This window comes from Aulostomus chinensis, chromosome 19 (genome assembly GCF_037954235.1).
Source record: "Aulostomus chinensis isolate RoL2024-O1b breed Wild chromosome 19, RoL_Achi_v1.0, whole genome shotgun sequence".
In the NCBI taxonomy this organism is placed as follows: domain Eukaryota; kingdom Metazoa; phylum Chordata; class Actinopteri; order Syngnathiformes; family Aulostomidae; genus Aulostomus; species Aulostomus chinensis.
This window is the reverse complement of record NC_141338.1, coordinates 21,816,684-21,842,074: the sequence shown is the minus strand read 5'-3', so window position 1 is coordinate 21,842,074 and position 25,391 is coordinate 21,816,684. Positions and strand designations below refer to the sequence as shown.

At 44.4% G+C, this 25,391-nt stretch overlaps 1 protein-coding gene across 1 annotated transcript in view; it reads right to left on the bottom strand.

The window, feature by feature from the left end:
- megf10 (multiple EGF-like-domains 10) overlaps window positions 1-24,780 on the bottom strand; it is a 49,970-nt gene extending 25,190 nt beyond the window's left edge. The window contains exons 1-5 of the mRNA XM_086188440.1: window positions 24,120-24,780; window positions 13,018-13,153; window positions 10,669-10,770; window positions 10,100-10,200; window positions 7,852-7,944 (exon numbers count right to left, since the gene is read on the bottom strand). Of these exons, the coding sequence (XP_086044566.1) occupies window positions 7,852-7,944; window positions 10,100-10,200; window positions 10,669-10,770; window positions 13,018-13,136 (415 nt within the window). The 5' untranslated portion in view covers window positions 13,137-13,153; window positions 24,120-24,780. The remainder of the gene's footprint in view (window positions 1-7,851; window positions 7,945-10,099; window positions 10,201-10,668; window positions 10,771-13,017; window positions 13,154-24,119) is intronic.
- Window positions 24,781-25,391: the final 611 nt, after the last annotated feature.

Genomic DNA, 25,391 nt, shown 5'->3' with positions numbered 1-25,391 from the left:
CCTTTGCAATGTTCCTTTGATTAAAGCTCATTTAAGAAATTGTATATAGTTTTTTGGTCTCATAAATACATTTAAAACAGTGTCTTCACTCTCCACACAGATCACAAATACTCATTCAAATAGTGCCATTAATATGTTATTTTTGTGTAACTAACTCAGGGTTTGCTCAGCTCCTCTTCTCCACAACATAAACAGAGTCTGCTGTTTATGTGCCCTGCATGCAAATGAACTCAACCAAACCAGTCCACCATTCTCAAGCTGTTCAAGTGATTAACAGGCCCCTTTTATTCCTCCTGCATTAGCCTGCTTCAATCTGACCACATCGAGAGGCATACTTCCTTTTCCTGCGGCAGTGTGATACATAGCAGCGAGGATCAGGACGAAGACAAAGAGGAGGAGGAGGAGGAGATTAGAGATACGAAGATGCACATGTAAAAGCCTCCTACATTCAAGTCTGGCATCCTGGCACCTTTGTGAAACCTGACCTAGATTGGAGAAAGGCCAAACTCCAAAGAGCTCGGGGCTCCTCACCCGCTCGCCTGAGAACAGACTGTTCTTATTCATCGTACGTGTAAAAAAGGCTGCACTGTGATGGTCACAAGGATGGAGGCATCACATCCCAGGCAGGATCACATGGCTTTTTATTCTAATGGATGTTCATCATGGAGAATCATCCATAAAATCTCATGTTATCTCCTGTTATCCAGAGTTCATGTTCCAAATGCAGTGATTAAAGTTCAACAGAATGTGCATCAACTCACAAAGTGCGATCTGGGGGAAAGAGCGGGTCAAGAGGAACACAAAATCTTGGGCTGCCAGTAATTTGAGCTGCCAGTTGTTGAGAGTTGGCTGAGCTCCGAGCCTCCACACTGGGGGTGGGGTGGGGTGGGTAATGTTTTCCCTCCTGTTTAGTGATTACCCAGTCTCCCAGGCATGGTACACTCATGGGAACTGAAAATGGCTTTCACACTGATACCCAGGATTCCTGATGAAGGAAAACATCTGTATCCTTCCTCAGTTCTTCCATTCCGTCTTGCTGCGTGAGAATGTATGTCCTCCTCCGAGCTCTGATGGGGGATGACAAACCCTTTAAAAAAACAGAAGCTTGATAATGTGAGCACCTCTCTGATGGTCGGTCTCATTTCCCTTCAGCTGACTGTCCCCCTAGTCAGAGATGATCAGCTACACCTGTGGAGGGCCCAGCGTTGAATACGGGCTCTTTCCAAGGGTCTGCCTCCCTCACAGATGGCTGAGTAGCCGGCTGGCCAGGTGGACTACAAGCTGGCCTAGTTTGGTTTTGTGTTTCCTTCATAACTTGAAACAAACATAAATGATCTTTCATACTAGGTGGCTTTCGATGTTGTCAGTCAGTGTCGCTGTCATGGTTGGCAATCTCTCCACATACTCCACGACTGAGCTGCAGTGACATTTATGAGGTTCTCTAACAACAGTGATTACTGAGTATAAGCCATGAAGACCTGTCACACACTGCCTACTACTGATGCAGGAGAAACTCCTCTGGAGTCAGAATTGGATGTACATGATAACCCTGATTCACAACATGTGATGGGTGGTGGTTACTCTTGTTACAACACATGGCAGTGCCAGCTGGCAGGTGTTGGTCACATGGTGGTCTGGTGATGGTCAGGTGGTGGTCTGGTGATGATCTGATGATGGTCTGGTGGTGGTCAGGTGATAGTCTGATGGTGATCTGTTGATAGTCAGGAAGTAGTCAGGTGATGGTCTGGTGGTGGTCTGGTGATGGTCAGATGGTGGTCTGGTGGTGGTCAGGTGATAGTCTGATGGTGATCTGTTGATAGTCAGGAAGTAGTCAGGTGATGGTCTGGTGGTGGTCTGGTGATGGTCAGATGGTGGTCTGGTGGTGGTCAGGTGATAGTCTGATGGTGATCTGTTGATAGTCAGGAAGTAGTCAGGTGATGGTCTGGTGGTGGTCTGGTGGTGGCCAGGTGATAGTCTGATGGTGATCTGTTGATAGTCAGGAAGTAGTCAGGTGATGGTCTGGTGGTGGTCTGGTGGTGGCCAGGTGATAGTCTGATGGTGATCTGTTGATAGTCTGATGGTGATCTGTTGATAGTCAGGAAGTAGTCAGGTGATGGTCTGGTGGTGGTCGTCTGTTAATGGTCAGGGTGGTCCGGTGGTTGTCAGGTGATGGTCTGGTGGTGGTCGTCAGTTGGTGGTTTGGTGGTGGTCTGGTGATGGTCAGGGTGGTCTGGTGATGGTTTGTTATGGTCAGGTGATGGTCTGATGGTGGTCAGTTGGAGGTCTGGTGGTGGTCTGTTAATGGTCATTGTGGTAGTCAGGGTTCTCTGGTTGAGGTCAGGTGATGGTCTGGTGGTGGTCTTGTTGTGGTAAGGTCATGGGCTGGTTGTGGTCTGATTGTGGTCTATTAATGGTCAGGGTGGCCTGGTGGAGGTCTGGTCATTGTAGGCTGATGGATTGGTGGTGATGAGGGTGGTCTGGTGGAGGTCTGGTGTTTGTCTGGGTAGTCTTGTGGTGGTCTGGTCATTGTAGGCTGATGGATTGGTGGTGATGAGGGTGGTCTGGTGTTTGTCTGGGTGGTCTTGTGGTGGTCTGGTCATTGTAGGCTGATGGATTGGTGGTGATGAGGGTGGTCTGGTGGAGGTCTGGTGTTTGTCTGGGTGGTCTTGTGGTGGTCTGGTCATTGTAGGCTGATGGATTGGTGGTGATGAGGGTGGTCTGGTGGAGGTCTGGTGTTTGTCTGGGTGGTCTTGTGGTGGTCTGGTCATTGTAGGCTGATGGATTGGTGGTGATGAGGGTGGTCTGGTGGAGGTCTGGTGTTTGTCTGGGTGGTCTTGTGGTGGTCTGGTCATTGTAGGCTGATGGATTGGTGGTGATGAGGGTGGTCTGGTGGAGGTCTGGTGGAGGTCTGGGTGGTCTTGTGGTGGTCTGGTCATTGTAGGCTGATGGATTGGTGGTGATGAGGGTGGTCTGGTGGAGGTCTGGTGTTTGTCTGGGTGGTCTTATGGTGGTCTGGTCATTGTAGGCTGATGGATTGGTGGTGATGAGGGTGGTCTGGTGGAGGTCTGGTGTTTGTCTGGGTGGTCTTGTGGTGGTCTGGTCTGGTTCCATTTACATCACTGCATTTCACAACTTCACCCCAAGTTTTCCTGATCTTAACCAAACAGCTGTGCATGGGCATCTAATCACAAAATGAAGTAATAATTACAACCAGAATGAGTAATTTGCTCTGTAGGTACTCACTAGTAGATGCCTTATGCTATGTTAAGAGCTGATTTAATGGTTTTTCACTTCTGTATTACATCTGTGTGACTCCAGAATGCAGGAAGAGCATCCATATTTGATTGTTTTGGTTATTTGTTCATGTGTTTGTCCTCTAACTACCAGCACACACCAACGGGGCTGCTGGACTGGTGAAGATGTATGATACGTGTAGCTGTTCTACAGTCTCTGAGCTGAACTTGAGTCCTCCTGAGTATCTTGTGTTGTTGTCATGTGTACTGAATCACAAGCTCCATAGCCTCAGGTCATTTCCTACCACACAATTTTCTCCCATTCTTCCTGCCTCCCTCTGAATGCAGCCATCCCCCATTTCCTGTTCTTGGCCCCTAAAGTGATCCTCAGACATATTGTTGGGGCCCGCTGACCTGTAAACACAATCAATACATGGGAGCTTTTGGAGGTTTGGAAGGAAATTAAAGACATGTTGCTGGGTGGGTGGTGGTGGGGGTGGTGGGGGTTGCAGTGAGTGACTGACCTTATATTGTTGCTTCAAAGAAAAGACACATCCTCCTCACAGACACGCTCAGCCCATGAGGATTAGAGCATGAAAAACATGAAATCTTGTCCTGCAAATATTCACTATGTGCCCTGCAGTTCTCTCCTGTCTGACTGAGAATGTCTCTCCCAGGTATAAACAACACAGAGGCAGCTCAGGTGGCCTGTAACAGCTGGATTTTGATCTGTGGATACCTGGACTGGCATGTGGTTCGGCCAGAGACACTGAGCAGTGGCAGCTGTGGAGGAAAGCCTGAACCCACATGTGAGTGAGTAGACAGGATGATCTGGTCTCTAATTCTGTCTCCATGTCAATAGATGCAGAAGCATCAACATAATTCAGCCTCCAGCTGCGGTACAACACCCAACAACGTGACAGTAGGAAGCCGTGGAAGATGGATGTGGTGCCATTCTAGCCAAAACACAATGACGACAACAAATTCTGGAGTGTCCAGAGCCTGAGATGCACCCCCCCCCCCCCGTCAAGTCAGTGTTACTGATATATGCTGACACGTATTGGACTTCTACTCTTTCTACAAGCTCTATAAACAAACACTTTTCATCTATTTACAGGTGTTTCACATCCCACAGTTCAGACCATCAGTCTAGAATGTTTGTCATATGACTGTTGGACCAGCTGAGGCTGCACAGCTGTGCTGAAGATTTGTTCAATGCATATTCTTTATTTTGGGCGAGATTTCAAATAAGACTTAAATTATTTTGATGAAATGTTGCGATTGACACCACTGAGAAAAAAAATCCAGCTGAGCTGTAGTTCTGAATCAGAAGTGCTTCTGGTTTATGGAGGTCATAGGTCATGGTAGAGCCTGGCGGTCGTATCCCTCCGGCACCCAGATTCTTCTAGTGAAATAGAACTCATCATTATTCCCTCAAGACGTTACAGTGGCGGCCTTGAATCAAATCCAAAAATGTGTTTTTGCAGATCATTTTGATGTAACATTGAAGTTGACCTTTGGCCTTTTGGATATAAAATGCCATCACTTGATTCTTTCCAGCTGCTAGACACAAGGGAGAAATGTTTTCCTAATTTACATATGAATACTAAATTGTGCACTTAATGTATTTTGTGTCACAGTGACCTTTGACCTCCAAAATCTAAACAGTTCACTCAAATTGGAAAAAAATTCCCACCAGGTGTTACTGAGTTTTAATGCTCATGAGACTAGAACCTGAAGGTTGGGTGAGTCAGTCCGTCGTCACTGCAATCAATATCAATAATCATTGCAGGGGTCAAGCACACTCCCACCTTCTCACTCACAGGCCTCTGGTGCTTTGAAGCCCCCTTCCCACAGAACTGGTTCAGGTTCTTGAACCAGGATCCACATTCAGGATTTTCTGGACCTTGGTTCTGTCTACTGAACCAGTCCATGTTACACACTTGTGCAGGGCTGTTTCTGTCTCTGCTGTGGTGGCAAACCATCAGTAAAGACCAGACATACAAAACAATTCAACTGACTGGCTAACATGCTGATGAACCAACACTACTGTGGGGGACTTTTGGATGACATATGTCACTGTGTCACATGTGTTCATGACTCAGATGTTGCTATAAGACAATTAGGTTGTTGTCATGTTAACATGTTGATGACATTCACACTGTTTTGTCCTCCTGCAAGTAAGGAAAATGACATTAGTAGGACCAGAGGTCAGTCCTGTTATCCTGCACTGATCCATGTCTCCTGTCCTCTCTGCCCTGGTCCCCTTCAAGTGATTTCCTCACATAGTGACAAACGTTGACAAACGTTACCATGGTTACATGTTCTCACTTTACGCATTAAATGTCCCAGCCATTCATGCTTTCATTCATCTCTTAATGACAAGTGAAACTTCTTTTTAGGGATGCTATACAGTGTGTGTGTACAGTGTGTGTATAGTAGCGTGTGTGTGTGTGTGTGTGTGTGTGTGTGTGTGTGTGTGTGTGTGTGTGTGTGTGTGTGTGTGAGAGTGTGTCTCGGCCCGGCCAAGTGGAGCCCCGGGGCCCAGACACAACAATGAGTTCTTTTATTACAGGCTGAGGGAAGGCAGCCAGGCCTCGCCCTGTGGGCTCCTCCTATATATCAGTGTATAGCCTGCGTGGAGACACACTGTCACGAAAATAACCTCCCAAAAACACTGAGGGCAAACTAAAATTTCATGTTCAACCGATCAGTCTGTTATTGTCAGACATGTTTTTGGTCTCAATCATTGATAGGGACAATGGTGAGTGGAACTGGTCCAATAAGAACAACAACTTTACAACCACAACATTAGTCTGCAAGTTTCAAATGCCTGTATTTCAAATGCTGTAATACCACCCAGAGGTGGCAGTATAGGCAACATCCACATGGCTCTAAGGAGTAGAAGAAGAGCTGTCTGTAGCGATCTTGAGAAGTTACTTTCGGTTGGATAAGCTGCAGTTGTTCATTGCTACCAGCTAGTGTCAGCCATGTTGCTGCTGTCTGGAGACGAGTACAAAGTTTGGGAATGTGAGAAGACGCTGGTGGTGGAAGCAGCTGGAAAAGAGATTATTGGAAAAAGTGGGGTTTGTTTCTGGTTTTGCACATTTACTCTTTTTCCAAAAAGGCAAAAACCACCTCAAGCGAGTGTAGAACACTTGGGGGACTTTTTTGTTGTTGTTGATTTCCTATTTCACTGTTTCTGTCAATGTTTTCTGAAGTGATCCTTCAAAATGCACCAAGATTTGCTCGTAGAACCTGGACTGATGGCCGGTTCTGATCTGTATGCTGAGCATCTATTACGGGAAAGAGCCCTGCAGAGAACCAACAGCGGGTCAGTGTTGCTGAGTTCAAACGCGCATCACTAATGTTCTGTGGGACCTTGACAGGACAGAAGTACCAGCAAGTGTGTGGGGAACTTTCCATCACAAACAACAAATGTACAATCACCATTTTTGATGCTGAGATCTGAGCATCTTTCAGCCAGACACACCCTTAGGCTTTTTCCTAACATTTTGCAGTGTAACAACCAGGAATTAAAACCGATTATATCTATAAGACCATGTTAAGCAATCTGAGGGTGAAAAATAGCTCGTCTGTGTCAGTACTTGTTACTGAAGAACCACCTTTGACTACAATTACAGACTGCAGGCTGAGCCCAGTCTGGGGCAGCAGGGGCGCCTCTGGGATGGCCCTGTCCTTGGCACCAGCCACAGTGCCCTCAGTCTTGACCCAGTTCCTGCTGAAGAGAAGCGCTAGTGATGGAAATTATGGTGTTTTCAGACTGATGTGCCCCGTTGGGTTTCTGCCACACAGAGTGAACAAAGGGCTCACTCGTATTTACACAGTATATCAGTTTGTTCACCTCTGTTATTTACCAGATGGGCTGCATCCTGTTGTCTGTAGGGCCCCCTGGATCTCTGCCTCTGTCTTGTGGTCTTGGATTTTAAAATAAACTGCCTTCAACCTGCCTTAATGCTCAGTAAAGATATAAATTACAAATTCCTGCCTCTTGCCTGTCATTCCTGAAATGTGTCTCGGTAACATCACACCAACTGAAAATGATGTCAAAGTCAGGGGCGTCTTGGAGAAACGCGTCCTTTCCCACATGATTGATTTAATGATGTGTGGTCCCATAATTCCAAGTGCTACAGAAATTTGTAGTCCGCAGTAAGTAAAAACTGACAGCTGGTTGATGTCTGAATGGAGGAGCTGCTGTTCAGTTCAAAGTCCGCTGGTCTGAAGTACAACAGGAGAGGTCAGAGGTTACCAAAATAATTAGGAATCATCTTCTCGGGAAGATGAGCTTTAGCACAGGTCTTTGCAGTCTGGTCTGATATAGATGTGTAGAGGAAATACAAAGAGTGTTTTTTCCTAAACAGCCGTAGAGGTCCAAGGTATCTCTGAGTGCTCGTCTACAACGGAACAGCTATACGTGCAGAAAACTGCATGTGATAGTTGATAAACCTCCCATGTGAACTGGCAGCGTTTGGCTCTCATGATGTTGCTGTTTGGGTCAGTGAGACCATCCAACTTTCTGGTGAGTTCAGCAGGACAAAAGTCAACGAAGAGCAGAGTCACACAAACACAGACGGACAGCAACAGCTGGAAGACTTACCGCTGGAGCAGTTGGAGCCCCCCCAGCCCGGCTCACACTGGCAGGTGTTGGGGGCCATGCAGCGGCCGTGCACACAGCTCTCTGCACAATGAGCTGGACATGGAGGAGACGGGTGGGTGGAGGAGAGGTGGGACAGTACTGTCAGACAAACCTCAGATGCTAAGCAGTAAACACATACATGTGATCAAACATCAAGTTTTGTTCATATAAAAAAACTCACAAAAACATTTGCACACATCAGTTGTCCAATCATCCATGTCATTCATGTATGACGGGATCTGATGTGCTTGCACACCTGGTTGGATAGTTTAATATATATACATAAATACATATATACACATACATATGTACATATACATATGTACATATGTATGTGTATATATACACACAAACATATACACACACACACACACACACACACACACACACACACACATATATATATATATATATTATGTACATATAGATACAGATATATGCATATCTATATATTTATATATCACATAACCAAAGCATTTGAAGTGCACGGATGAAACTAGTGGAGAAGAAGTCATCACAAACATTCTCCCACTGATCAGTCACAAACCTTTTTTTAAATTTGGTTCAATGTGAATCAAATTGTTAATTCTAACCAACTGATTTACTTTCAAACTTTAAAAGAAATTCCATGTCGCCTGCAGAATTAGGCACACTCGCCCCCCTGCAGAGCTCCACAGTGGAGACTCACCACAGCACGTGATAACTGCTGACGAGTTGGAGCCCCTTAAACTCCTCTTTTTACAACCAGCTCACTCACTCACTCACTCACAAACACACACACACACACACACACACACACACACACACACACACACACACTTTCTTCTTTACCAGTGATAACAGCAGACCATGTGTTAAAATAAAGCTTTCACAGTCGCTGCAGAGCAACAGTTGTTGTTTGCTAGTGACACACCTGTTACTGTCTGCTGGCTCCTGACAGAGAGGGTATGTGTGAGCGTGTGTGTGAGTGAATGAGTTGGTGTGTGTGATTGAGCGAGTGTGTGTGTGTGTGTGTGTGTGTGTGTGTGTGTGTGTGTGTGTGTGTGTGTGTGTATGTGGGTCTGTCTTATGACAGGTCAACAGCTGAGCCATGCGTTTCCTCGGCAGGTAGAAGCTGCAGCAAACCTGAGAAGGACTTAATTATTGTCAGTGATCTAATCGATCTAATCAATCTTATATATCTAATTGATCTAATTGAATTTAATTGAATTGAGTTTTGGGTCTTCATGAGTCCAGGGCCATCCTTGTGCTGATCTTAAATCTGTAGTGAAGTGATTCAGAAGTGTGGCGGTGGTCCTGGATGCACACACACGTGTGATGTAGAAAAGTAAAGCCTCCACTACACCAACTAACAATGGTGAGATATTCAACATTTAAACTTTTACAATGTACAATATTTGCATACTCAGAGTTCCTGGATGACTCAGAGACGGAGGAGGGAAAGAGGGTTTTACTGTCCAAACCCAGGGAAATATCCTCCGTGCCGTAACAGCTGTCCATCTCTGAGGAGCAGGGCCAGCTCCCTGGTCCGGCTCTGACAGGGCAGCTACTTGCTAACAAACATGTCTTTCATTGGCAGGGGGGCACTGCAGAATCCAGAGACCCCACATCCCAGGCCCAGACTCCGCTTGCTTTGAGGCGACAGTGCTCATCACAGAGCCACTGTGCTGAAGACGTCATCCCAGGAATTTGTAATAAGTCAACTGAACTTTTGTTGCGAAAAACAATATAACATATCAGGCAGCATTTACACATCAGACTATTTTTATGTCTGAAAAACGTGTCCGGAGGGAATCTATGAAAAGCAAGAATTTGATCCATATAATTACACAGACACACCATTTGTGTACCAAAACAACTAGTAAAATAGAACATTTGTTTATTAGTCCGTTTGAAGCAGACTTACGCCAGCCCCGCCAAATCAATTATTTATGATTAACACTCCATATCATTCTGGCTTCGCATTCTCCACAACATCGTTACTGAGGCCAAACTATATATTAGCACCAGTGCAGCTGGACCACTTTATCACTCTGGTTGCCAACATTTATCATATGGGACGCTTTCACTACATGATTGTGTCAATATATCAGACCACAGCTGGATCAACTGTGTGTGTGTGTGTGTGTGTGTGTGTGTGTGTGTGTGTGTGTGTGTGTGTGTGTGTGAGAGAGAGTGAGTGAGTGAGAGAGAGAGAGACAATACTCACGAGCACAGATCTCTCCATTTTCAAAGAAGCCCGGACAGCACTGGGACTTCCTGCGGTACATGGTCTTCTCTCCTCGTCGATAGGCTATCCGATAGCTCACCCTTCACACAGATAGGAAGGAAGGTCACATCGAGGAATGCTATTGGCTGCATGTACACATGGTAACTGCCTGTTATCTCAAGAAAGTTCACCTCAACTTCCACATTCTGTGTGAAAATGAAGCAAAATATAACCCAGTTACAGACGCACTCAGCTAAGAATAACTATTCTTGAGGCTGGAAATTCCTGTCATTGCAAGTTAAATAATTAATAATTATGATAATAAAATTCTGTCCAAAGTCATTCAGAAAAAGTTAATCTACTATTGACTCCTATTTGAAAAAAGTAAAAACCTGCTTAAGCAATCATACAACAGCTCGGCACTTCTTTCTCATGTAACCACTTTCATCAGCCTTTTTAAATGCAGTTCATTTTGTTGATGAGTGGATAAACCAACAAGAAACACTGGTAAGGAAACATACTTTACTTCACAAACAAACCCAGCGCTGTGCATCTGATCCGACCCTCACCTGTGCCTGGTACACTTGAACCAGTTAAGGATGTCGGTGCAGCTGGTGTAATAAATCTGATCAAAAGGATGAGCGTAAGACTCCTGCACCGTCACCAAATAACTGAAACCACAGGAAGAGAAAGAGACAAGAGATCAGACATAAAATCACTCACACATAGTGTGTGTGTGTGTGTGTGTGTGTGTGTGTGTGTGTGTGTGTGTGTGCATGTGTGTGTGTGTTGAGGCAGGATTAGGTATCAGCCGCTTTCATGGGACCATTTCTGCTTCACACTGTGTAGCCCTGCCCACTGTACTGTGTGTGTGTGTGTGTGTGTGTGTGTGTGTGTGTGTGTGTGTGTGTGTGTGTGTCTTACCATTGTGCCATATCAGGAAACCTTTTAAGGGGGCGGAGCCAAAACTACCATATGACTACCTCGTGAACTGCTCTTATCACAGGCTCTTTGAAGGTATCAGTCCACTCACTAACAGTACCACTGTTAGCGCCGTCATGAACTGCATCATTGTTGGTTTTACATTATCATTTATATTATATGGTAGATGAAACTGCACCTTGCATCCCCCAACGTGCGCGCGCGTGTGTGTGCCAGTTATGATTGTTTTGATCGTTCCCTGTGATTGTGCTGCAAATCAATTTCCTTACAGAGACGAATAAAGCTCCTATTAATTAACCTTAAAAAATTATTAAAAAAACAAGCTGAATAAAAACCTCTGATATGATGGCCATGTTTTCCTTTGTACTACTGATTGGTCAACAGGTCAGGACGAAGGAGGGAAGAGTGCACGCAGCTGTTGCCTCAGATTAGTCCATGAAAGGCAATATAGTTGAGAAACTTGCCAACACCTCTCTGCCTCTACAGCTCTATGGAGGGTTTCTAAGACCAAGAGCTTGTCTCTGTTCTAACGCTGCGTTTGAAAGGCTGTACCATCCATTACACTGCAACTGGTGTTCAAGAGAATGTAAATAGCTGTCTGAAGTCCTGTTCAGCAGATCGTTTACGTAAAGACACAGAGTTCCACAAGGTTCTGCGCCTGGACAAATACTCTTCACGTTATATTCCTCCCTTCCATGTCATTAGCAGAAACACTTCATGTAAATCCATGAATGAAGCCAGATACACCAAATCAGCCAGGTAACCTTCAAGCATATGGACCCGATGAACTGCATCGTCACACTGTTATATGGACAAAACTGAATGTGTTTGACCTGTCCAACCCCTCAGAAACCCATTATATACTGAGATGGTGGTCTTTATGGTATTTACTGGGAATCCTCCATCACAGTCAGCTGCTCTCAAACTAGCACAGATAAATGCTGCCCAGAGGGGCTGCAGGTGAGGGTGCAAATGTCTGAATCAGCTGAGCTGGACATCACAAGTGTGACATGTATGTAAATATTCAGGGGTGAAGAAGGGTCGATGTCTAACTGTCCAACAGTGTGGTAGTGATGGAGAATTCACAACTGAACTTATCAGAAGCAGACACACAGAGGGTGACCTGGACTACGGACCTGTGAACATGACCACGAGTGTTTGTGATGGAACTGGCTTCAGTCAGGGATCGAGGGACTGTGTCCATCTTGGTTTCTGCTTTGATGTTTTGTGTTTATGTTGAAATAAATACACAGGAAGCTCTGTCCCCTGTAATTAGTTAGCCGTCTTGTAGAAATAACATTCAACAAATAGATATTTGAACATGTTCAAACTTAAAGACTAATTACCAAATGACATGATACATATTTGGTTAGTCATGGTAGCCCCCGTCAGTAAGGGCCAACATCAAAACCATAGGACACATTCAAGTAACGGCAAAACACATTTTTATTAACCAAATTAGACCCCAGCCAGCAGATAGTCGCCTACCAAGAGTTTTTTGTGTCCAAGTTTTCTATTTGTTCAAAGGGACAGTGTTTTCTTGCCACTGTCACTGATAACTTGTTCATGAGGTTCTTGATAGTTCTGGTTCAACCTGATTTATGTCAAGTGCTTTGAGGTAACTTTGACTGTATCCACATGCTAAAATGACACAACCTGATGTCTCTCTACATGTCCTGGAGAACAACTGTATTCCTACACACTCTAAACATTTGTTTAGCAATGTAAGGTCACTGTCATTCAACATACACAATAAAATAGTGGGGCTTTAACAGAAATAAAAAAAGCCCTGTCAGTTTTGGATACAGAGTCACTGTGCCAGCTCCTTTGCTCCCACTGAACCTGAGAAGGAAACAGCTACTTGTTTTCCTGGTGCTGCTGATGCCTGGATGTTAACACCATCAAATGTACACAGTCTGTTTAGCGAATCTCGCACAATCAACGAATGGTGAACAAAGCATGGCAGGGTAACTGACCTCTCCCAGTGGCTGCAGACATTGGGATCCTCCAGGTTGAGGGAGGAAGTGATGCAAGGCAGGAAACAGAAGGCCACAGCCAGTAAGACTGTCCTGTGACACTGCGGCGACACGGCCATCTCCGTCGCAGCTGCACCTTCACCAGGACAGGAGGAGGAGGAGAGAATACAAGGAAAGAGTGATGAAGAATGAAGTTTTAATAAAGGTTTATCAATGGCAAACTAACACCAGTCACACTGAGTCTTGAAGAATTACAAAAATGATGATGCTTCTTTTACCTCACACATGATGTGTGAGCGAGTACAGACACCAGGCAAGTTATTTGCAGTGTTAATAGTATTTTGAAAAAAGCTTTTTCTGCAGAAAATACACCGTGAATGCTGTGAGCTAACTAAATCACTGAAGCTGATAAGAATCGAAAGATGAAGAAAGCTGAGTACTTTCAACACTGAAGATGCATGGTGATGACACATGAAAGCAGCTAAGATTATTAGAATTATCTCCATTCACTTCCATTTTAAGAAAAATACACACAGGAGCAGAACAAATTGATATTTAGTTTGGTTTCTGTCGCTGAAAGCATCACATGAATATGAAGATAAAACAAGTTTGGGATCTCGCAAATGTGAATAAGCATTAACAGTTACAGCTGGTAATTAAGTAACTGTTTACTGCGAATGAGATAGCAACAACATGTTCATTGTCACTTTGAGCCAACTAGCATTTTGCATTACCAGCCACCACACTGAGCTGCTAGCATGGCTATGGACTAGACACTAGTCTAGAGTCTTGGTTCACGATAAAGGCACTGACAGTCTGAAGACTGAAATCAGATCAAACCTGTCCTGTCCACTCATTAGCATAACTCGGGGGGACTGTGTGGAGACTGTAGACCACAGAACATAAAGAGTAAATATGAGCATACATCCAAATTAAGAAGCACAAACCAACACCATTAAATCAGAAGAAGAATAGTTTGGTTCAAAACACAGTCACAGTTGCAGAGTAAAGACGCCAGCAGCCCTGCAGTGAGCGAGCTGTTTGATGGTGAACTGCTCCGTTAATCAGGTGCAGCCACGGTGTTTGGGGTTTACCAGCACCAAGTTAAACAGCTGAAAGGTGAAGCCACTGTGTTTCCCGTGTATAGCGTCGCAGCAGAAAATGGGCCAAAATTAGCATATCCACCCAGGGGTCACATTTCCATCTCTGCCAATCAGAGCTGGCCATGACTTCTGTGAGTCATTCCACCAGGGAATGAATGCTGATTGTACCCTTTCACACTCGAGACACAAGCCAGATGTTCCTGGTGTTTTTGTAGGAGAAGAACTTGTCCATGAGGATGAGTAGAATATCAGAGCCTATGGACTTGGTGTGTGTGTAGGATTTGGTGTGTCTGCATGTGAATGGGACACACAGGCTGATCACGTGTGGTCTCCTCTATAGTCTGAAAAGTTAAATGCTTCTCATTGGAGTGTTTGCTTCTGTTGCTACAATCTGGTCACAATGAGAATTCCACAGGACGTGCAGCATTCTTTCACCACTAAGCTCATTAGACACACGCGCACACACACACACTCACACGCGCACACACACACACACACACACACACACACAGATCCCAATAACGGGAACCAACAATTTCTAAAATGGGTCTTAAGTCTAGCACAAGAAAAGTCTGATTTAAACAAATGTGGGTCACATAATCAGCTGTTTAGACTCAGTTCTATCTTTACTTTTCTGGTTTGGAACCACAAACCTGGAAATTCAGTTGTGCTGCTCAGTTGTGGTGTTTGGTTTGCCACAATGACAGAACTTCATCGGGAGATGTTTTCACTGTGATCCTATATTCAAGGATTTCAAAGCTTTTTACAATGATGATAAGGAGGATCAGCACGCCAAAGAAAATGTCTGAGGACCAACAGTCTGAAACCAGGCTCCACTTTCAGGAAGAAACCAAACCACTGAATGGCCTAGAAAAGCCTCCCGTCACATTACCTGTGTTGGACTCCACAGCTAAAACACACAATAAAACCCTGCAGTGGCAGTAATCTGAACAGGTCAGATCCTCCGATTTCACACTCCAAACCAAAAGGGGGCACTCATTGCCCCCCCCCCCCCCCATGTGATACACTGACACCAAAACGAATGAAGAGAAAGTCACATAGACTGAAGTCCCACATCATCTTGCAGCACCATTTAAAGCATCAGTCACTAAAATGATTTATTCCAGCGATTAGCTTTAAAGAGGTACATCAGCTAGCACATGGCCGTCTGGGATTCCGGTCAAGAAATCTGTGTGAAGCACACGGCAGTACAAGCACAGTTAATACATTAGTTAACGAAGCTCCTCACCAACAAGACTGAATGGCTCATCTAGTACATCAGTGGTTGTTTTACATGGTCAAAGATCTGGACCATCCAGACTGACTCAAATATGTAGCCTGAATCATGTAATTAAACAGCACACAGAGTGATGACACAGATTACTAAGCATAATAATTAGCCAAAGCTGTGATAGAATGTGCAGTGTGCGTGGAATTCAGTAACATGGACCATAGTAAAAGAAATCATAATCATGATATTACACAACCGCGGCAATATGCACACATTTAAACAAATAACAATGAAGTTCAAGCTTATTCTATCCTTGGTCTAGACGGAGAATGTTTTGAATGTCCCAAATAATATGTCTGTGTTCAAGCTCCTGCTGGTCAAAGCCAGTGGCACCAACACTGATCCTGACTTTCACCTGTCAAATGAGATCTAAATCATGCATGTACTCCTAATGCTTCAAAAACAGCTTTCAGTTTACTTGTATCATACCTTTCATAGGTATTTTCAGCAAATTTGAAAGGCAGGTAATGGGAGAGAGTTGAGTTAGTGAGTTCATGTTGATAGACTAGCAAATGATGATGTGTAGCTGGAGCTGATGGACGAGGGCTGGTCGTCTTCTCCTGTTTCTGGTGGTTCAGAAGGTCACTGTTTCCTGTTCCTCGGTCTGTATTTGTTACCATCGATATCAGTACAAATACAAGCCCTGGGCTGAATTTGTACCCTTGTTGGCTCATTATGTCGGTCCTGACACTGTCAATAATTTTCGAGCAATAATTTCAACTGTAATTACACTTGAAGCCTGAGGATGGGCACTGAAACTGAAATCAATAATATGAATTTCCAGAGATTTTGTGATACTCTAACAAGGAATAAATTATCCAAGATATGTAGGTATCTAAGTAAGTGCATTTTTTTGAGTAAAAAAGACAAATTATGATAGTCTTTTTATGTCTTCACCCATGTTTGATCTTTACGATACATAATTAGGCTAAAATGGTGGTAAAACACTTGCTGGTGACATCATAACACTTACCAATAAAGTGATAAACACATCATATCATCCTCTAGGGATCTCACACGGATCCATTAGTGTGTCTGGTCTTCTTCTTGTACACCAACAGCTGGCTAAGACAACTCCATATATGGCCACATTACTGAGCCGTCGACTCAACGTATAGAGACAACAAGGTTCGTCCTGATGGTGGCAGCCAACAAGATGTCTCCAGTGAGAGTAGGAGGACACTGGGCTGGGCTGGCAGTTTATGGGCCAGCAGGGTAAGGGCTCTCTGGTTTCACTGAGCTGAGGGCACAGCTGCACCCACCAATGCACAACCCCCCCCACCCCCCACCCCAAGACCAACTGCACTGCTGCACAAACAAGGGCCATGCTGTGCATGTGAAAGGGCTCCAGACACACAACCCCTCAAGGAGCGGATTAGGCAGGGCTACACAACTTTGATACACTGTTCCAGGCAGTGCCGTGTTGACGCCTCTCTGTCCGCTCACAAAGCCCTGCCAGGAACCAGGAACCAGGACCTGGTGTGTGAAGTCCCTCCAGGACCAGACAAAGGCTGCACTCAGGCCACGGACCAATATTTATTTGCCAACACATGCAGATCTCTGGGTCAGATTTCTCTTAATTTGTGTAAAATCTGATTGCTCCCTTTTTCACTGTTGGTAGATGCTTTAGCATTTGGTATGAATCTTCTACGACTAATAGTGGTAAATGAGTTGTGAGTCCAGTCACAGGGCAAATTGAACTATCAGTGCCTGATCGAAACAATGTATTAACAAAAAAATAGAAATTATCCTTAAAGCATACAAATGTTTTTGATAACTCCAAGTACTGTTGGGCCACAGCTTTGTAAGCAGAGTAGAGTCCAATAAACACATTAAATATCCATCCATCCATTTTCTACTGCTTATCCTGTTAAGGGTTGTGGGGGGGCTGGAGCCTATCCCAGCAGGGCGGGGTTCACCCTGGATGGGTCACCAGTCCATCCCAGGGCCAACATAGAGAGACGAACAACCACTCACACTCACAGTCACACCTACAGTCAATTTAGAGAATCAATCAGCCTCGTCCCCATCTTGCATATCTTTGGACTGTGGGGGGAAGCTGGAGTACCAGAGAGAACCCATGCAGGAACAGGGAGAACATGGAGACTCACACAGAAAGATCCAGTGCCAGAGCCAGGACTGGAACCTGGAACCTTCTTGCTGTGAGGCGACAGCGCTGACCACTGCACCACCGCGCCGCCTCTGTTACGTTAAATATAATGTTGATAATGAGTAGTGCTGTTGAGTCATCTTAACACATATTAAAGGCAAATCAATCAAATAACATAAACTCCATCCATCCACCCATCCCTCCATCCATCCATCCACCTCTCCCTCCAATCATCCATCCTTCCCTCCTTCCATCTTCGACCTCTTATCCTATGTTGGGTCATGGAGGTCGCAGCTCCGGCAGGGAACCCCCAACAGCTCTTTCTCTGGCTATATCAACCAGCTCTGTCTGGGGATCCAAAGGGAGCAGGGAGATGTAGTCCCTCCACCTGGTGCTTGAGCTACCCTGTGACCTCCTCCCAGCTGGAACACCTCCCTAGGGAGGCACCCAGGTGGATATCCTGACTAGATGCCTCCATACAAAGTTGCAGTGGCTCTACTCAGAGTTCCTCTTGACTGAGCTTCTCACCACACCTGTAAGGAGACGCCAGCCTCCTCCTGAGGAAACTCATCTTGGTCATTTGTATTCATTATCAGTTCTTGAGTCATGACCTGAATTTTATGACCGCAGGTTGTTATCCTGGCTGATGTAGCACCAGGGACCAGCAGGTTTCCCGAGGATAGACGGCATCACCATGCCAGCGCTGGAGGACATTACGATGATGCATCTAAATTACATTAAAAGGTTTTCAGTTGTGTTTTGGGGTGTAAAATCTGTTACAATTTATTACTTTGCAGTGTACAATAATAAATGTGTGTAATAATTTTCACTTTTCAAGATTTTAGCCTGAAAGAAAGCTGGGCTAAATGGTAAGCGTGTGGCTGTAACAGAGATAAGAACAACTGTTTTTTTTGAAGAATTCTGAAAGCATTTAATCCCAGTTTAGTTAGAAGCACGTTGTGAGAAATATCTATGTGTCCCACAGTCGGCACTGATACCCCGAGGCAGGCAGGCAGGAATGTAGACAGGCAAGTGGACGTGAGAGTGATGTGCACTGCAGGTCATTAATGTCCAACCCAGACTAATAACAGGAACCCATGATTTAGTTTTACAACTTTTATTCTGGGAATTTTTGTGCTGGTTTAACAGGGTTTCTTTTACTTTGAGACTGTTGCGCATAATTGGCATGTAATTGGTGTATTCTCCCTATTCTCTCCCCACTTTCTATATTGAGTTGTTTTTGTCACAAGATCTTTGTGGATTGTTTATCTTCTTCAAGATGAAGATCAATTTCAAGACATTATCTCCTTTTTTACAAATTTTCAGGGAACTATCAGTCTCACACAGTGGAGTCCGAATCTGATGTTGAATCACAACAAACGTTGGCTGATCTTGAGTTGATTTGCATCCCAGAGCTCTGGAAGGTGTGTGGGAACAGATATCAGAGTGAAACTGACAATGTCCAATGCATGAAATCTGCAGCTCTGGAGTTTCTTCAAGAAAGAAGTTGATACATGTAGTTCTTTTATTTTCCCATCGAGCCTCATTGGTCGTGCCTGACAAAACAACAGCTGAGGGTGTTGAAGCGGGTCTACAGCTGACTCCAGCGGCTGTTGAGCAAGCCTGGATACATTCAGCTCAGACCACACTGCTCTCACGGTGATGAGGATGCTAAGGGGTTAATAACAGTCAAACTAGCATATAATTGACCCCCCATCTCCCCCTGGACTGACGTATACTCCGCATGCATAAACCTCCTGCAGTAGTCAGCACACATCCTGATGACAGTCACTGCTGGGGGGACCAGACGTCCCAGCAAAGATGTAAACATGTGTGGAATGTTTACAGCATTTCAGCATCGCTTCTGATTGGATCTGTATGTGTATGCGTGCATGTGTGAACTGACAGTTGAAACTCCCATGAGCAGGAGCTCCTCGTTGACATGGATGACATTCTCTCTCGCCATCGTCATTTACTGATCTCTTGAGTGCTGCCTCAGGGTCAACAGGACTGTTTAAATTGTCTTGATATGACTGACTGACTTTTTCCACAATCAGTCATCCAGGCAAGTAGAAAATAAAAGTGGTTAACTTGATGATACCCAGGTTTACATGTTGTGACGTGTCACTGACCTCCTGCTTGAGTTTTTGAGGACCCCTGCAGACTGTTCACTGCCCTGCTGACCAAATCTATGGTGGGAGGTGGTATCTGTGCAGCTGTGCCGCAGCTTAGACATCAAGACTAAATAATGTCAGACTTGATATTCGTTAAACAATGCCTGAAACTGGTTCCTGAGGCGGGTCCTCATGAAGAGAATTACACAGACTAATACAGACTCGTCTACAAACATGGACTGGGGTTCCTACATGCCTCCAGTGTGCGTTCACACCTGCACTCACGGCTGGCTACCTGTGACTTGGCCTTCTTTCACTACCCTATTTTAAATTAACTTCTCTGTTTTTCAGATCCAAATCATTTCCTTTACCTCCACACATTAGAACTGTTCCAAAGAATCAGTCATCCATTTGGTTGAAATTCTTCAACTTTTCATCAAAATGGTGGCTACATTTACAAAACCGTAATATTCCAATGTTAACACAGTTATGACAATACTCTGCCTGAGATGCCGTCATGTAAACAGCATTTTGTAACCTCTGTAACAGGAATAAGGATTTGAGAATTGAGCAGGGCAGGAATGAGCCCTGAAACCAAGAAAAAGTTACTGTTGATGAATGTGCGGCTCCCTTCTCTCCAAGCCAACAGGTTTTTAGAAACCAGGTCTGTGGTTAACACAATTCGAAAGATATAATGTCATGTTCTATGACATAAAATACATCAGTAAATACCACAATGGTGAGTTTTGAAGCTTTTATGCATTTTAAAAATGGTTGTTGCTAACAAGTATCTACATAAGGTCATCAGGGTGCGAGCAGAAGAAGCCTAGTGGTGGTGACCTTGGAGTCATGAGACCGTGGCTCAGTTCTTCAAAGGCTAACGTTAGCTTAGCACTGCTAACCATGGCATTCAGGCTTCCAGCATCATCAGAGGCATTCATTAGTCAAGACAATCTTGATGAACTAAACCTGGAAGATCATCAAATTTTGTTCACCACAGAGCTCATTTACTGATTCAATCATCCAAAACTACAAATATGGTTCATACCTAACATGCTAACTTCCTGTTGAACTACAAATGTACCTCACCCCTGTGGTGCTCTATTTCAGCTGTAGACACATTAATCCCTCTTTTTTGACTTCCTGACAGTCAAACTGCTTTACACCAAAGCTCAATCTTCAAGTGAATGTTACAAGTTGGCTTTGAGCTCAGTGTTCTGCAATATTAGCAAGAAAATTCCAAATCCACCAGAGTAAGAACATGATAGAGCTGGTTTTAGGTAGCGTTCCAGAGGGAAAGCTGATGTAGAACATGTGGGAAGTAACATAGTTGTGTTTTAAATCATTAGCTGCTATGTAGAATGTAAAAAGGAATATGAATGGAATATTCTAGAAGCAATAAGTGTAAACACCTTCATGGAATTTGTTTAGAACCAGGTGAGATTGTTGGTGTCCATGTCAAAAGAAAACCAACATTGCCACTGCAGCTTTGCCACCACGTTACACTCAGGACAGAAACACAAGCAAGTGAGCTAACAGGAGCACGCAGTGCTCACATGTCACATCTGACAGAACCTCTCCCTTTCACTCAGTACGCTTGCAGGTGGTGGTCTGGAAAATGTGTCAGAGAGAGTGTGTGTGTGTGTGTGTGTGTGTGTGTGTGTGTGTGTGTGTGCGTGCATGCGTGTGTGTGAGTGCATGCGTGTGTGTGAGTGTATATGATTTTGGCAGGTGCTACCTCAGTCTCTCGGGGACTATTTGTTCAGTCCTGCTCCAGAGGGTCCCTCACTACTCTTAACAGGAACAGGTGGTCAATTTGGAAAAGCTCTATATGAAATGATGGGGAATCCAGCCAAAGAACAGAAGAACCGATGGAGCACAGCATGTTTCTGCAGTTGAAGCCTACTAAGGTTCCCTGTGGCATTTCCTACATAATTTCATAAATTCAAAGTTACAGATGGAAAAGTCTCCAGCTTCAGATGTGACAAAGTGCAACGGTGCATGTTGGATTTATGCATCTTAAACAGAGAAAACATCCAATCAATCTCTATTAGTCAAGTACAGAGATGCCAAATAGATATTGAACTGACTGTCTTTCGTAACAGGAGGAACAATTATTATTTTGTCTTTATTTCTCCTTTTGTTTGTGTTCCTAGAGTTCTTCCCAGTTTCTCCTGCCAAATATGTTACAGACTTCCCCGCCAGTGTGTTTACTTTCACACATGTAGCTGTGACTGGTGTGTGAAATACACCTGACTGTTCTACATGTCATTGATGGAGGAAATGAACCTGAAACCAAATCTTAACAAACTCACTTCAAACCTTTTACAGCTCCAGACAGGTTTCATTTTTAACATAAATATGTTCTATTTGGATTAGAGCTCATATGGATTCCTGCAGGGGCGGAACAATAAACCGACCTACATCGCTATGATCAACAAACTGAAGTGGTGCAACATCCAAACATTGATGTTTATTGTTTGTATTGTGTTAAATTCTTTGAATAAGGCTTTTTCATCATTACTGCCCAAGCATAACTCCATCAGGAATAAAACGGTCAATGTAGATTTTAGTTGTTTTTTGTGAGTTGATTGTGTGACATCTCATATCGATCACAATCACCTGAAACATATCACACTGAAATCATGACCATTCTGCCATATAATTTTGTATCATAATGAAACTTGTGATTTCCCCATCATTTCTGAGCAGTACAGTTCCGCTAACAATTGAATATTTCAGAAAAGTATTTCTCAGTTACAAAGACGCGACACAAGAGTCTAGGGACACACAAATACTTTGTGCTGAAAAAGTCTCTGCTAAGAGCAACATGTCTCCAACGTCAGTCCAGTTCAGGGTTCCATATCACACTTGGTACTTTGAATACCAGACCACCGATGGGTCCATACTGGATGTGGTGTCTCAAATGCATATAGAAACACATTGCAGTTCAATTTAAAGAGCGCACAGAGAAAGTGTGCACGACAAGCAGATTAATTTTGACTCTGCTCTCTTCAAACATGCACCAAAACTATAATGCTGTCAGGTGAACTGTAGACCCCTGGGGAACACCGGGACCCAGAGGCAGCCTGCTCCACACTGTACTAGCCCCAGTAATGAAGGACTATATTTCAGTGAGCGGTAAAACAAAATGAACCAACTTAAATCTGCAGTCTGATGTCTCTGAGCTCATCTGCATGTTCATATGAATGCCAGCGTGTCTTATATGAGCCTCCGTGTGTCGCCGCTGCAACGTGAAAGCAGAACTGTTGCATCCAGATCTGTTCTGAGTACCAACAGCACACACTAGCCCCTAAAATAGTACAGCAAAGGAGCAGTTTGGTCACTGTTTAGTGGTGCAAGTTATTTCTGAGGTCTTTCCTGCCAAACTATTACTGAATGGGAGAGGATGTAGGTCAGAGCCGGCAGTTTTACCCCGAAATGCAGCTGGACGTTTCTCATCTGAAGCACAATCATCTTCAGCCAAGAAAGAAGTTCAGTGTTTTACTTCCTGCTTTTAAATCATTACACTGCACTTTACCCAACGAAAAAGCTAATTCCAAAGTAAAATACGCCCTCAACTAGAATAGAATAGAAACAAATGTACACAACTTGGCAGGGCATTACACTGCTAATTCTGCATATCAATATAAATAACACAACATTTGCTTGATGTAGTAGTGTAGTGAAAATATTAAATCAGAAATAATTACAGGTCCTACAGTCAGAAATATTGCATCAAATAATATGTTTTTATGTTCTTCCAAAAGAGATACAGGATTTAAGTATTATTCCTCCAGTATCTACACATACATCCCACGAAGCTATCATGGCAGTGTGTACATGAAATAGACAGTAGCTCTCAAACATTTTCATGTTCCTGAGCTTCAATAATCTCTTGTTGCAGTAAATAAAATAAAAAAATATATATCTCCTGATGTATTTCAGGAGGGAGTTTTCATGAGTTTTGCCTTTATTTGTCTAAGGAATTCAGCAGATTGGCTGAATCTCTGTCAAAGCCAGGAGACAATTGATTAAATAAGAAAGACTCCCAGAGAACCAGAGCCACGGGACAACTTAAGAATGGTCAGGAAGACTATATTTATAATCAGCAGAGATTGATGAATTAAATCTCAAGAAATGATTATTATTATTATTGATATTTTTGTTGTTTTAGTTGTTGTTGTTTTTTATTTGTGTTTTTTTCTTTTGTATGGCCCCGGAAGACCTACAAGGACTCCTGAGGGTCCCGATTCCAATTTGAGAACCCCTGGTACAAAGACCAGAAATTAAGAATAAACAGAAAATGTAGAACGATAACAAGACTTGCGCAGTGCGCGTGTTTGATGATAAAATCAAACAAAACAAAAAGTCTTCACGAGCTTTCAAAGAAAAAACAAATAAGCAAACATGAAGGCTAATCGATCGCTAACTCGGGATATCGGAGTCAGGAGGACCGTACCAGGATGAAGAACCGGGTTTACCTGGTCTACACGGGGACAGCGAGCCTGCTCTGCCTCATGGGTCCGTCCCCTTCAGCCTGCTGGGTCCCGTTCCGTCCCGGAGGTTCTAGGGTGTAATGGTGGTGTTCCCAGAGGCAGTAGATCAGGGTCATTGATGGCGCTCAGCCTGGGGGACGAGTCTCCGTCAGCGTCTCATCAGCACTGAGGAACTTTTGCCATTCTCAAAACACAGGCTGGACCGCTCCAGTGACGTCACCGCCCTCCCCGCCAATGCCAGGCCGTCACTGTCTTAAGAATCGTATGGTGTATTTGCTGGTAAGACTTCCATCCATCAATTTTCCTCCGCTTATTCTGCGGGGTTCACCCTGGACAGGTCACCAGTCCATGGCAGGGCCAACACATAGAGACAGACAACCATTGGCTCTCCCAGCCACGCCTACGGTCAATTTAGAGTCTGGATTAACCTGGTCCCTCTTGATGTCTTTGGACTGTGGAGGAAGCTGGAGTACCAGAGAGAACCCAGCAGGAACAGGGAGAACATGGAGACTCACCCAGAAAGACCCTGTGATGGAACCGGGGCTGGAACCCCGAACCTCCTATTAGACGACAGTGCTGACCACTGCACCACCCGCCCGTTGGTAAGACTTGACAATAACATCCACACTAAAGTTGGACGTGGCAGAAAGTCTGGGACGTCTGCAAGTACATGACACTACGTGAGTCCCATTGACAAACAATCAAGACATAATTAATTAAACACGCTTTTAATGATGATGATGATGAAGAACATCTGTCAACACCTAGGTCCAGACTCTGGAGGATCAGGTCTCATCCACAGACTCGCTGGGGTCCATTCTCGCTGGTCTTCCAGGGGAGCCTCCTCCCGCACTACCAACGAACTCTGCAGACCTGCATGGTTCTGGAGCTGAGACAGACAAGCTAGGTAAGAGAAGAGCTGGGTTCTGCACTTATGAGACTACCCTCGGGGATGGTTCGAGCTCTCAGGGTACAACCCCCCTGAGACCTGACGATCCAATGACTCCTTAGGGTGGTGGACTTGCATGGAGGACCGTTTGACTCTACTGCCACCTTTTGGTGGAAACGTTCTGCACAGCGCATCAAGCCCCACGTTGCCTGGAGGTCAACACAGATCCACACCGGACCCCGCTGACTTTTGGTGTTTGTTTAAAGGAAAAGAAAAAAAAGGAAATGGTGGTTTTCAGTCTTGTGTATCAGGGGTTCCGTTCGCGGTCAACAACCTCCCGGCTGGACCGAAGAGGCTGTCTAACATCT